The sequence below is a fragment of the Nyctibius grandis genome, chromosome 8 (assembly GCF_013368605.1).
Source record: "Nyctibius grandis isolate bNycGra1 chromosome 8, bNycGra1.pri, whole genome shotgun sequence".
NCBI lineage: Eukaryota > Metazoa > Chordata > Aves > Nyctibiiformes > Nyctibiidae > Nyctibius > Nyctibius grandis.
This window is the reverse complement of record NC_090665.1, coordinates 11,402,939-11,415,752: the sequence shown is the minus strand read 5'-3', so window position 1 is coordinate 11,415,752 and position 12,814 is coordinate 11,402,939. Positions and strand designations below refer to the sequence as shown.

The 12,814-nt window shown below is 62.7% G+C and overlaps 2 protein-coding genes across 5 annotated transcripts; one reads left to right on the top strand and one right to left on the bottom strand.

Annotated features, from left to right (window-relative positions):
- Nucleotides 1-1,595: 1,595 nt before the first annotated feature.
- LOC137666588 (uncharacterized) lies at nucleotides 1,596-8,302 on the bottom strand. Of its 2 annotated transcripts, XM_068406697.1 has the most exons (6): nucleotides 8,115-8,302; nucleotides 6,261-7,016; nucleotides 3,311-3,715; nucleotides 3,013-3,129; nucleotides 2,626-2,711; nucleotides 1,596-2,382 (listed from the first exon to the last, which is right to left on the bottom strand). In XM_068406697.1, exons 1-6 carry the CDS (start codon nucleotides 8,185-8,187, stop codon nucleotides 2,308-2,310), a joined length of 1,512 nt encoding a protein of 503 aa, XP_068262798.1. In that variant the 5' UTR covers nucleotides 8,188-8,302; the 3' UTR covers nucleotides 1,596-2,307. The 2 variants fall into 2 exon arrangements, with proteins under 2 accessions (XP_068262798.1, XP_068262799.1); XM_068406698.1 differs by lacking the exons at nucleotides 6,261-7,016; nucleotides 8,115-8,302 and adding an exon at nucleotides 4,907-5,750.
- A 199-nt stretch (nucleotides 8,303-8,501) lies between these two features.
- LOC137666516 (deoxyribodipyrimidine photo-lyase-like) lies at nucleotides 8,502-12,714 on the top strand. Of its 3 annotated transcripts, none has more exons than XM_068406591.1 (10): nucleotides 8,502-8,549; nucleotides 8,721-9,006; nucleotides 9,211-9,356; nucleotides 9,494-9,676; nucleotides 9,859-10,017; nucleotides 10,349-10,547; nucleotides 10,637-10,789; nucleotides 11,069-11,190; nucleotides 11,289-11,448; nucleotides 11,824-12,712. In XM_068406591.1, exons 2-10 carry the CDS (start codon nucleotides 8,772-8,774, stop codon nucleotides 11,976-11,978), a joined length of 1,512 nt encoding a protein of 503 aa, XP_068262692.1. In that variant the 5' UTR covers nucleotides 8,502-8,549; nucleotides 8,721-8,771; the 3' UTR covers nucleotides 11,979-12,712. The 3 variants fall into 3 exon arrangements, with proteins under 3 accessions (XP_068262692.1, XP_068262693.1, XP_068262694.1); XM_068406592.1 differs by having other exon boundaries at nucleotides 8,519-8,687; nucleotides 8,771-9,006; XM_068406593.1 differs by lacking the exon at nucleotides 9,859-10,017 and having other exon boundaries at nucleotides 8,519-9,006; nucleotides 11,824-12,714.
- Nucleotides 12,715-12,814: the final 100 nt, after the last annotated feature.

The following is a 12,814-nucleotide window of genomic DNA, read 5'->3' as shown; positions in this document are numbered from 1 at the left end:
GGGACCGAAGGCATGTGCCCTGTGATGCTGCTGGGCCCTCCAAAGGTGACAGTCCTGCTGGGTGCAGGGTCTGCTCCTTTGGACAATGCTGGCAGATGGGAGCAGGTTACAGCGAAGACACCGAGAAATGATTTACGAGCTGGGAAAGCAGCAGGACCCGGATCTGACCTCTCGAGGCCCCTCTGGTCAGGGGTCCATGGCAGACAAGCAGCCGCGGGGTGAAGGTGGTGGCCAGCATCCCCAAGGATGGCAGGTACAGAAAGCATGGGCAGCGTCAGGAGCTTGTCAGAGCTCTGTGTCCCCCACACCGGGGCAGTGCCCAGAATCCCTGTGGAAGCCATGTCACCCCACCGTGCCCCTCTTCTCCCCCCCAGGCTGCGGGGCAGAGGGGCTCAGCGGGACCGGAGCATCGTCTCCCCCCACCGCCCCTCGACCACGATAACAGTGGAAGGCAGCTGTGCTGGCGGGGGACAACGAGTGCCCCGGTCACCTTTCCAGCTCTGCAGGACCTTTTCCTGCCTTTGTGACGCAGTTTGGCTCCATTACCCTGGCCTTGGCCCCCGGCCATGTCCTGGGGTCTGATGTTATGGATTCAACAGCCAGAGAAATCAGCCTAGTGGGACGTGGCGTGGGAGGACTCTTGGCCCGGCTCCATGGCGTAGGCAGAGCACGAGGATTTCTTTCCCAGCGCCCCACCAGGCATCCGGCGTGGGGATCCCTTCGAGCAGGTTTTGCCCTGCTTCCCAGCTCCCTGCCCGGGTGCTATGGGAACTCTCTTGGTGCTGGCAGCTCCAACAAGCCCCCAAAAGCCAGGCAGCACCCTAGAGAGCAAAGGGGCAACCCTGGGATGCAAAGAGCATCCCAAATGGGAGCATCCGGATGAGCTGCCTGGGCTCAGCCTCCAGCCCCAGCCCAGCCTGCCCCAGCCCCTGTGAGCCGGCAGACAGCTGGGTGATCCCAAGGCGCCTTTCCCCGTCCTGTCCGGCTGCTGGCTCCTTCCCAGATGGGTAACAACCTGGAGAGCCCAGGAGCCATCCCTGGGTTTGGCACCCCACAGCCCCATGCACGGCCTCCCAGCCCTCTCCCAGCGCAGGCTGCCAGCGAGGAGCAGGGATCAGCCGAAAATAACCCCCAACGAGCAACATGGCGATTTGGCTAATTATTTCACTTTTCAATCTCCCGGCGAGATGACTTGCTTAGGCTAATAATTGCTTCGGTTGGATTTTATCTGGCTAATTAATCAGTTAATAAATGACTTCGCTGCAGGGGGACAGACGCTGCGGCTGTCTCCTTAGCTTGGGACTGGAAAAACACAGGGAAGGAGCACAGCCCACGGGATTTCCACGGCCCCACGGTGAGCACAGCTGCGGGGTGTCATGGGGTGAAGAGCACCAAAGCGGGGACAGCCCAGCCTGTCGGAGTGCTGAACCGTCCTCAGGAATGTCTGCAGTGGCCCCTGCCAGGAGGGGACAGCCCTGAGCCTGTCTCTCTGCTGCAAAGTTTTGGGACTCAGCTGCTTTTCCTCGCCCGTACCTCTGCTAGACGGTGAAACTGAGAATGGGGGAAGGCAACTTGGAAAAAATGAAGTCATCACCTTTGCGACGGAAAATGTGGGATTTCCCTTTACTGCCCGGCCTTTGTTGGCATGGGTGGGTGTGCTCCTCTGTCAGCGCTACCGCAGGCGAGCTGGGGAGAGCCGGTGTGCCGCTGGCCCAGGGGCTCAGGTGGGAGAGGGCGGGTTATCTCTCCTGCCTCCTTCCCACAGCCACCCCAGGCTCCATCTTGGCCCACTCTGGGTGTGAAGCAGACATGGAGCATCTCTTGAAGACCTCGGGCATCGCAGCCTCCCCAGGTTGCAAACCTCAGAGGTCTCCAGCACTGAGCCCCTGAGTGCCCTGGGCACAGCAGTACCGGGGGCTCCAGGTCTCCTTTCTCTCACCCACCAGTCCCCAGGGTAGCTTTTGTGGCTGAGCCAGCTCAGTCCCAGCTGTAAAAGCCCAGTCCCTGCAGGGTCCCCTCCTCCCAGCCCCCCAGCAGCACTGCGGGGGTCCCACTGTGGGAGCCGGGTCTGGTGCAGGGTGGTGGGAGGGCTCCGGCTCTACAGACAGGCTGCGGGAAGGGGCAGGGGCACCCCAGACCAGGGGGGGCACTGGGGGTCCTCTGGGGGTGTTCAGTGAAGGACGAGGGGTCCCAGGTTCAAGGGGAGCTGTGCAGGTTACCCCAAGGGCTGCAGCGCCATAGAGTAAGGAGCTGGGAGCAGAAGGTCTTGCCAGTCCACGGGGGTCCCGGCCGGGTGAGGAGCAGAGGTCAGGTCCTCCTCTTCCCTCGCCACTCCAGCGCCAGGCCAGCACATGGGAACTTCGTCTGCAGGTGCCCATGGAGCTAGGGGAGAGGAAAGCCATCAAACCACATTGGAGGGGGTCTCCTACCCCTGCTTTCCACCTAGGAAGGGCCTGATCCTCGACCACAGCAGCTAAAGGAATGTCTCCCCTTCATGTAAAAGGGCTCCGGGGGACAATGTGACACCCAGCCGTTCCCCTCCTGCTCGCTGACAGCCCCCCTCCCCGGCTGGCTGGACCGTGGCTGGCAGATGCAAAGTGGGACCCCCCTCCCAGCACACCTCACCTTGGACAACACCAGCTCCTGCACCGTGGTGTTCCCCAGGTCCAGGGGAACAGTTAACCGCAGTGACAGAAAGAGGTGAGATGCACCTAGGGACAGAAGACATGGCTCTGGTTATGGGCTGTGCCAAAAGACCTGGGGTTCTCTGCCCAGGACCATTGGCACAGAGACGGGACATCCTCTCAGGTTAACCATGTCATGGACACCCTACACGGTCATGAGAACAACCCTCCGCCTGTACAGCGAAACATATGTCCCAGAGAGAATCAATGCCCCCGTATTGAGAGCGCAGCAAAAGCAGTGGAGCTCCAGGACCCTCTGCACCGGCTCCTGGAAGCCCAAAGCCACCGGTGCTGCGGGGTGGTGATGCCCATGGGGCACTGCACTTACTGGTGTTGGACGTGGCAGTGGGGCAGACAGGCAGTGTCACAGGCAGGTCCGCAGGGGTGCTGAGGGTAACCTCTGGGGTCTGGGCTGAGTCGGCGCTGAGGGAAGAGGGCTCCATGCCTGGGCAAAGCAATGTTACGTTAGTGCTGTCTGCAGAGAGGTGCAGGATGCTGCTACAGCTGGGGACAGACGGACCCTAAATGAAGCCATCTACATGAAGCCACCCAAGTATGTACCCCGGATCCCTGCAGGGATTTGTCCCCCTGACACTGCCCTCCGGGCACCCTGCAGCTGCACTCACCCGTGGCTGCACTGGAGGTCTCGGGTACTGTTGAGGTGCCCAGGGCTGGCCCCACAGTCACAGTGGAGATGCCAGGGGTGGTCCTGGACATGGTCCCGACTGGCTGGCTGGGAGTGTGGGATAGCCCTGTGCTGGTATCAGAGGTGGCAGTGGTCTCTGCTGGGGCTGTCGAGGGCTCGGCCGAAGCGGCTGTTGGTGTTGGTGCGGTGGGAGAAGAGGCGCTGCCGGTCCCCAGGGATGTGCTGGACCTCTCCGGGGTGGAGGTTCCTGTTTCAGGGCTGGAGGGAGGGATGGTGCCTGTGGTGGTGGAGGCAGTGGTGGGCAGCAGTGCCGAGGTCTCCATGGGTGCCAGGGAGGTAGGGAGAGTCAGGGGCACGGTCGCTGTCACATCTCTGTCAGTGGTCCCTGCAAAGAGGTGGGAGAGTGAGGCACACAAGGGCTGGTGGTGAAAGGCTGAGGCCATGGCTGTGCCAGGACGGTGCAGCATCACCACCAGCACGAGCTCCCCGAGGGACCCAGAGCTACACATCAGCCGTGGAGCGTCAGGAGCAAGGATTCATCATCCTGCATGGATCACACGTGGATCCCTGAGTGGGCATCAGCAAGGCAGGCCACGTAAACCCCCCAGCCCCAAAAAGCAGGAACAAGCCGTGGGCATCGCCGGTCTCGGGCCAGAAACTCCTGTAGGCACCAGCACTAAGACCTGTTCCACCACCTTCACCAGTCCCTGGAGGAAATCAGACAAACCCGTCGGACGGGAAGAGCCGTGCAGGAACTGGTGACCGTGAGACAGGCTGGAACGGCAGCAGCAGCAGTTTACACAAACCTCTCTGCTGCTGATAGTCAGGAACTGATAGTGCCGGGCGTAAATAATGGCAGCGGGGAAGCAGCCCCACAGAGGGGGAAATGGAGGAACAAATCCCAGCTTGTGGCTCAGGGCGAGCCCTTAGAGTCGTGCAGCGACCCACGAAAGCTCTGCGGGGGGGTTAAGGGATGCGGGAGGGCCATCCTCTCTGTCTGCACGGACCCGTGCCAGGGCAGCCTGCTGTCCCTGGGGGATGCCCAGGCATCTGTCACCCTCTCCAGAAGGATGCACAGAACAGCCTGGCTGCCCAGGCCTCTGTGGAGGGGTGCGTGCGAGGTGGCAGCTTTGAGATGCCAGGCTGGATTCCCCCATGATCTCAGCACAAACCCGATGAGTCCGGGGCTCTGCTCACACGGGGATGGGAACCGAGCCACAAGCCGCCATCTGCTTTCAGCCAACCCCACCAGAAACTCCCAAAGCTTGAGCACCCGCTCCCTCCCTGACTGCTGCAGGCATCAGCTGGTTAAATAATAATGCATGAAGGGCAAAGGTCTGATCCCAGCCGGTGCCCGGTGGGTGTCTGCACTGAAGGGCCTCATCCTCACACAAAGGAGGAGCTGTAAGTCCACCTCGGCTTCCCACTCAGCAAACAGCAAACAGCACCCACAGCATTTCACCCCCCCACACCCCACAGGCACCGGCTGCAGACGAAGCACCCCACCACCCCGGAGAACGATGCTGCCACTCGCCACCCGCCCCGTGGAGAGCATCGCATCCCGGTCAGCCCTTACCCAGCGCGAGGTGCAGCACAGCGAGGCCGGCGAGGCTCAGCAGCAGCAGGGGCAGGGGCAGCCCCCCTCTCTGCCCGGCCATGTCCGGGTGGGTGGGAGCTGATGCCCCTCCGCAGGCACCAAGCACTCCCCGCAGCCCCAGCACTGGAGTTTCTGGGCCTCCTTTGCCCAGCAGAGAAGGAGCATCCAGGTGGGTCCTTTTACTCCCCAGGTGCTGGCAGCGGACCGGGGGTTTCCACCTGACACGGACACTCCCAGGGACGGGCGCGATGCCGAGCAGACATCAGCTGCTTGGCTGGACCCAGAGCAGCCACCAGCAGCAGGCCGGGAAGGCCGGCAAGGCCACCACTGCAGCAGACCAGGTCCCTGCAGCCAGGGACTGTGCTGTCTTCTGCCTGCTGAGGGATGGTGACAACGGAAAAAAGCCCAGGGAAGCAGCCGGGCTGCCTGGGACCGTCAATGCGCTCCGCCACAGGGGTGATGTTTGGTGGTTCCCAGCACCGACGCCCTCAGAAGACAACAGCCCGCTCCGTCTGAGCACAAGGAACTGGCCGAGAGAACAGGCGGCGCTCAGGAAGGGCGTGCTCCAGGCTGAGGGTTTGTCCCCTGGGCTGTCTGTACAGGCATCACTTCCCCATGTCACAGCATGTCACGGCTGAAGAGTGCTGCTGACAGCCGGAGCTGCTTCCTTCTTCTTGGGGTCAGGGACAAGACCAGTTGGAGGCGTCTGCGGGCACTGGGCCAGGGTACAGGCGCTCCACAGACATACAGGCATGCTGGAGGGCTGCCAGGGCACAGCCGCCCTGCTGCTGTACAGGGACACTGGGGCACTGCGGGGAGGGCATCACCGGGGTACAGGCACTCTGCTGGGGTGCCCTCACACTGTAGGCATTAAGCCAGGGTACTGGTACTCTGTACTGGGGTGCAGGGACACTGGAGGCATGTGCACAGCAGGGGCACTGGGGCAGGGTACAGTCTCCCTGCCTGGTTCAGGTGTGACCCACAGAGGGGGGTGTCACCAGGATACAGGTGCAGCCCCAGGGTAAAGGCTCCTGACAGAGCCACCAGGATACAGTCACACTGCTGGGACACAGCTGCCCAGGCCGGGGCACTGCCAGGGTAAAGGCTGCCTGGGGGGAGTGCAGGGGTACAGTCTCACTGCCGGGGTACAGGCGCACTGCTGGGGGCACAGCCACACAGCCGTGGCACAGCCGGGGTACAGTCACATCACTGGGGTACAGTCACACCGCCCGGGTACAGCCGCACCGCAGCGCCACCAGGTCGGGGCTGGGAAAGCCCCGCCCCCCCCCCGAAGCCCCGCCCCGCCCCCCGGGTGCCCCGCGGCTCCGCTCACCCGCGGCGGCACTGGGGGTCTCAGGTGCTGCCGGGGTGGAGGTACCAGGGGTGGTCCCGGCCGGCTGGCTGGGGGGAGGGGTGCTCCCGGGGACCCCCGTGCTGGTAACGGGGGCGGTCGCGGTGTCCAATGGGGTCATCAAGGGCTCGTCTGAAGTGGCTGTTGGTGCTGGTGCGGTGGGAGAAGAGGCACTGCTTGTCCCTGGGGGTGTGCTGCCAAGCCGCGTGGTGACAGCTGGCCCTTGGTGGGTGCTGGGGCCAAGCGTGGTGCCCACCCAGGTGGAGGAGGGAGGAGCAGAGGTGGAAGGAGGCAGCATGCTTGTTTCGTCTCCAAACGGACTGTCAGCCAGGGCTGTGCTGGTTCCCACAAACGTGACCACGGTCATCTCAGCACAGTTGGGTGTCGTGGCCATGGAGGTTGGAGTTGGGGTGCCAGTGGTGAGCACCAGCCCTGTTGGGGTGGGGTCAGGCTGCACCGTGGTGCCATCAGGTGACCCTGGAGTGCTGTGGGCTGTGATGCCCCTTGCCTGTGGTGTGGTGAGGCTGGAGGCTGCCGGGCTGATTCCCCAAGGCATTGCAGTGCTGGCTTTGGAGGCATCCATCAGCACCTCTGGGGTGGAGGTTTCAGGGATGGAGGAAGGGACAGTGCCCGCGGTGGTGGAGGCAGTGGTGGGCAGCAGTGCCACGGTCTCTGTGGGTGTCGAGGAGGTAGGGAGAGTTGGGGACACGGTCGCTGTCACATCTCTGTCAGTGGTCCCTGCAAAGAGGTGGGAGAGTGAGGCACACAAGGGCTGGTGGTGAAAGGCTGAGGCCACGGCTGTGCCAGGACAGTGCAGCATCACCACCAGCACGAGCTCCCCGAGGGACCCAGAGCTACACATCAGCCGTGGAGCGTCAGGAGCAAGGATTCATCATCCTGCATGGATCACACGTGGATCCCTGAGTGGGCATCAACAAGGCAGGCCACGTAAACCCCCCAGCCCCAAAAAGCAGGAACAAGCCGTGGGCATCGCCGGTCTCGGGCCAGAAACTCCTGTAGGCACCAGCACTAAGACCTGTTCCACCACCTTCACCAGTCCCTGGAGGAAATCAGACAAACCCGTCGGACGGGAAGAGCCGTGCAGGAACTGGTGACCGTGAGACAGGCTGGAACGGCAGCAGCAGCAGTTTATACAAACCTCTCTGCTGCTGATAGTCAGGAACTGATAGTGCCGGGCGTAAATAATGGAAGCGGGGAAGCAGCCCCACAGAGGGGGGCATGGAGGAACAAATCCCAGCTTGTGGCTCAGGGCGAGTCCTTAGAGTCGTGCAGTGACCCACGAAAGCTCTGCAGGGGGGTTGAGGGATGCAGGAGAAGGGGACCTATGGCTTCAGGTCAAGGCTTGCAGGGGGAACAAGCCTCTGGTTTATTCCCTGTGCTCGATTCAACACTGCTCTTACTTTGTGTCAAGGGCAAACATCGGGACGCCATTTGCAGTTTTCCAGGCCCACGACACCCCGGTGATGCTGCCATCCGGGCGGGGCCGTTTGGTGCCACTGGGCAGGTGGCAGCAAAGGCAACGAGCCCAGCAGGGCCCAAGGTTCAGCACAGGGGTCCAGCTGGGACCAAGGTCTGCTCTGCCCGGACAGAGGCACATGTGAGAGGCGAAAGAAATCAAGCCAAGCTTGTTGCTCCCGCGCTGCAAAGCACAGCCCTCTCACTCGCTGGGATGGGGCTGAGATGTCGGAGAGCAAACAGCACCCACAGTGTTTCACCTCTATGAGTGAAGCCACCCCGGGGCCCCCCACCACCCTGGGGAACGATGCTCCCCGCTCACCACCCCACGCAGAGCATCGCATCCCACTCAGCCCTTACCCAGCAGGAGATCCGGCACGACAAGGCTCAGCAGCAGCAGGGGCAGGGACAGCCCTCCTCTCTGCCCAGCCATGGCCAGAGCCAGCACCTCTACTCCCTGCGTGGGGACAACTCCCCGCACCCGGCGACACAGGGCGAGGGGACGGTGCCAGTGCGGAGCTACGCTGCCGAGTGATGGCTGAAGGTGGCCAGAGCCACTTCCTCGTTCCCAGGGGCAGGGAGGGGAGGCACCGGAGGGTATTGTCCCCCCCTTCCTGGGGGCCGGTGCTGCGCCGATGTCCCCGGCGCGCCCATGGGCGCAGCACCGGCCCCCAGGAAGGGGGGGGCGGTACCAGGTGCTGTAGCCACGCCCCTTACGCAAAGACCACGCCCCCACGCCGCCATTTAACCACGCCCACTGCTTGTATAACACCCGGGGGACCGCGTGGCTACCAGGTAGGGACCGGGACCGGGACCGGGACCGGGACCGGGACCGGGACCGGGACCGATCCCGATCCCGATCCCGATCCCCGGGCTGCGGGATCCGGGACGCGACCCCGGGGACCGTGATGGGGATGAGCAGGACACCGGGAGGTCAGTACGGTCCCGTTCCCCCCGCCCTCACAGCGGCCACACGCAACCACGCTGCTCCGGTTACCGGTCTGGGCTGTCCTAAGGATGCGACGGGGGCAAGGGAAGCGAAAAGCCGAGGCCGCGGAGCTGCCACGCGTGTCTCGGAAGAGGAGCAAGGAGGAAGAGGAGGCGATGCAGGAGGCCCGGCGGAGTGTGGCTCCGTCCGTGCGAGAGTTTAAGTACAACAAAAAGCGGGTTCGCCTCATCTCACAGGGCTCGGATCTGAAGGATGATGCTCGGTGCATCCTTTACTGGATGTCCCGGGATCAGCGAGTGCAAGGTGGGAACCAGCTGGTGGAGGGGGCCGGGAAGTGGAGCTTCTGGGTGGTGAAAGCCTTGGACCCTCCCCACGGTAGCCCTTGGAGCTGGTGTCCCCCTCTGCTGAGGAGGGACAACTTGGGGGGGGGGACCCTCTTGGGAAACCCCATCTCCTTCCCTGTGGCAGAGTGTCCCCCTGACGCAGCCCTGTGCACTTTCTCCCCAGATAACTGGGCTTTCCTCTACGCCCAGCGCCTGGCCCTCAAACAGGAGCTGCCTCTGCACGTCTGCTTCTGCCTGGTGCCCAAATTCCTGGATGCCACCATCCGCCACTATGGTTTCATGCTGAGGGGCCTGCAGGAGGTGGCCGAGGTACAGCCACTGTGGGGATGTTCACGCTGGGTGGGACAGAGGAAGGGGGGAGGCAGATCCATCCCTTCAGCGGATGGTAGTGGGATGGGGTCTGCAAGGGCATGAACCACCCCATAGGCCTTTCCCCCTTGCTGCAGGAGTGCGCAGAGCTGAACATCCCCTTCCACTTGCTGCTGGGCTACGCCAAGGACGTGCTGCCCGCATTCGTGGTGGAACATGGCGTGGGCGGGCTGGTGACAGACTTCTGCCCCCTCCGCCTGCCCCGGCAGTGGGTGGAGGACGTCAGGGAGCAGTTACCAGAGGATGTGCCGTTTGCACAGGTGGGTGCCCGCACTCTGGGAGGGGAAAGCTCTGGTTGGTGATACATGAGAGAAACTTTGTCTCCTGCGTTTCGTGCCTGCAGAGGTGTGCTGGAGTGACCTGAGCAGGGAGCGCGTGTGTTATGTCATCAGGACTGTTTGCTTCTCCTGCTCACACCCTCCTCCATGGCTTTACTTCCCAGGTTGATGCCCACAACATCGTGCCCTGCTGGGTCGCCTCCCCCAAGCAGGAGTACAGCGCCAGGACCATCCGGGGCAAGATCCACTCTCAGCTCCCCGAGTTCCTCACCGAGTTCCCCCCTGTCATTTGTCACCCGTATCCCCCGTCCTGTCTGCCAGAGGTACCAGCAGAAGACACCTCCACACCCTGCTCACAGCCAGTCACAGAGTTTCACAGCTGCTTTGTGATCCTGGGAGGGGATGGCAGGGGATGGGGACAGTGACCTGCCTGAGGTCACACAAAGGTGGTGTGGAGATGTGGATGCCCTAGGGAAGGGAGGTTCCCACCTCATTCATTCAATTCCCACATCTCTGCTGTGCAGAGATTATGAGGAGAAGGCTGGCATGATCTGGGGACTTGCTGCTTGGGGACATCAAGGGGACATAACAGTCAGGGCAGCCCTGGCTGAAGAGCATCTGCAAATGCACTCACACTGTTCGGTGGCCGCCCAGCCCATCGCTTGGGAGGCCTGTTATTCCAGCTTGCAGGTGGACCGCACCGTGAAGGAGGTGGAGTGGGCGACCCCCGGCACGGCTGCAGGGCTGGCTGTGCTGCAGTCCTTCATCGCAGAGCGGCTGAAATCCTTTGGCTCCCACCGGAATGACCCCAACAAGGCAGCGCTCAGCAACCTGTCCCCGTGGTTCCACTTCGGTGAGCGGCCCAGGCTTCCCGCTCTGCAGCAGGACCAAGCATGGTGGCTCGGAGCAGCAGCCTGACTTGCTCCCTCCCCATGTCCCCAGGCCAGGTTTCCACCCAACGAGCCATCCTGGAGGTGCAGAAGCACCGGGGCAAGTACAAGGAGTCGGTGGATGTGTTCGTGGAGGAGGCCGTGGTGCGGCGGGAGCTGGCTGAAAACTTTTGCTACTACAATGAGAACTATGACAGCGTGCAAGGTAGCATCCCGGGTCGGGTGGGCAATGCTGGGGGCCGGGCGGGTACCCAACTGCTCAACCCCACTTGGCAATCCCATTTCTGCTAGGAGAGGGGCTGCGGGGGCACTAATGTGCCATCATCCAGTGCTTTCTGGAGGTAGGACAGGAGCTGGCAGATGCCCTCTTCAAGGCTGGTGCCTCCAGGGCATGGTGCCCTCAGTAGCTCGATTTCCCATCCCTTCCTCGGGACCCTGCACAAGCGGGTTGCTCAGTGTTGCTCCTCATCTCTCTTGCTCACAGGTGCCTACGACTGGGCGCAAACCACCCTGAAGCTCCACGCCAAAGACAAGAGGCCTTTTCTCTATGAGCTGCAGGAGCTGGAGCAGGGGACCACGCATGACCCGCTCTGGAACGCTGCCCAGGTAGTGCCCCACATCTCCCTCACAAATGCTGAGCCTTTCCCCAAGGGGCAGAAGTGAGTTGGCACGGGCTGACCCCTGCGGCTGCCCCTTTCCCCCAGCTCCAAATGGTCCTGGAGGGCAAGATGCACGGCTTCCTGCGGATGTACTGGGCCAAGAAGATCTTGGAGTGGACCCGCTCCCCCGAGGAGGCCCTACGGTTTGCCATCTACCTCAACGACCGCTACGAGCTGGACGGGAGGGACCCCAACGGATACGTAGGCAAGCTGCAGGACGGGGGCATGGGGTGGGGGGGTCTTATCACAGAATGGTTGGGGTTGGAAGGGACCTCTGGAGATCATCTAGTCCAACGCCCTGCCAAAGCAGATTCCCCTAGAGCACATTGCATGGGTCACGTGCAGGCAGGTTTTGAGTATCTCCAGAGAAGGAGACTCCACACCCTCCCTGGGCAGCCTGTTCCAGTGCTCCACCACCCTTATCTCTGATGGCCAAGGCTGTGGTGGAGGGGGGGGGCGGCTCTCTGCAGACAACCCAACCCATGCTCCAGCCCATCCTGCTTTGCACGCACATCCCACCCACTCTGGGGATGCCTCCAAGAAAGGGGCAGAGCTGATGCCTCGTCCCCATGCCTGGCAGGCTGCCTCTGGTCCATCTGCGGCATACACGACCAGGGCTGGGCAGAGCGGGCCGTCTTCGGGAAGATCCGCTACATGAACTATGCCGGCTGCAAGCGCAAGTTCGATGTGGGCCAGTTCGAGCGTCGCTACGCGCCCCGCGTGCCCTCGCAGTGATGGGCAGAGCCTGGGGATTGCTCGTGCCCCTCTGTGCTGGGGCAGACGGGCCCTTGCCAAGGCGCCAGCTCCTCGCACCTCCCACCCTGGCCAGGGATCGCCCCAGGCGCTGTCGGGGCGCTCGCTGTAACAGCGGCAAGCCTCTGGGTGCGGCAGGTCTCTTTTCTCTGCCATCACCCCCTGCTCGAGGTGCCGTGCCAGGGCAGCTGCCGGAGCCCCGCGGGGCCATGCAGGGCCCTCCTGCTGCCACGGGTTTGCTGGCAGCCGCGAGAGCCCAGCCTCAGCGTGTCTGCGCCTGCCAGAAACCTCCTCTACAGCCACCGCGCTCAGGAGTAAGCCCAAGTCGCCCTTGTTGCTGCTAACCACAGCTGAGATTTAGGCTGAGCAGGGCTTTTCCGAGGAAAAGCCCCCAGAAAGTGCCTTCTCACGCCCTGCTGCCCCCAGGGAAGCCCTGCTTTGCTCCACGCGGAGCCAGCACTGGGCTGGGCTTGCACATGTGTCCTGCAACAGTTGTTTTAAAGTTTACAGTTTGTATCTATCTGTCCACCTATCTCCTGTGTTTATGGGGCGATGCACGATAGTGCTGCGAGGGGAGAGCCGGGCTGCGTGGGTCAGGGATGCCAGCAGGGACGGGGCAGCCACGGCCATGCCCCTGGGCCCCTCTGCCAGCGGCAAAGGCAGGCTCGGGCAGGGGACAGGCGTTACAGAGCCCCTTACTCCATGGCTTGTACTTCCTTCCCCGAGTCCAGTGGGCAGTTTGCAGGGGGACGCCACAAACCAGATGGATTAGTCAAGGAGTGGTGACAATAACCCCCTCCCAGTGACATCTGGTGATG

Bases quoted from the DNA above. Each gene is read 5' to 3' on its own strand.
- LOC137666588 (XM_068406697.1), bottom strand. From the start codon at position 8,187: ATGGCTGGGCAGAGAGGAGGGCTGTCCCTGCCCCTGCTGCTGCTGAGC. The intron at 3,716-6,260 runs GTGAGCGGAGCC...ACCTCTTTGCAG, and splicing joins GACCCCCAGTGCCGCCGCGG to GGACCACTGACAGAGATGTG. The intron at 2,712-3,012 runs GTAAGTGCAGTG...TTCTGTCCCTAG, and splicing joins CACTGCCACGTCCAACACCA to GTGCATCTCACCTCTTTCTG.
- LOC137666516 (XM_068406591.1), top strand. From the start codon at position 8,772: ATGCGACGGGGGCAAGGGAAGCGAAAAGCCGAGGCCGCGGAGCTGCCA. The intron at 9,677-9,858 runs GTGGGTGCCCGC...TTTACTTCCCAG, and splicing joins AGGATGTGCCGTTTGCACAG to GTTGATGCCCACAACATCGT. The intron at 11,191-11,288 runs GTAGTGCCCCAC...CCTTTCCCCCAG, and splicing joins CGCTCTGGAACGCTGCCCAG to CTCCAAATGGTCCTGGAGGG.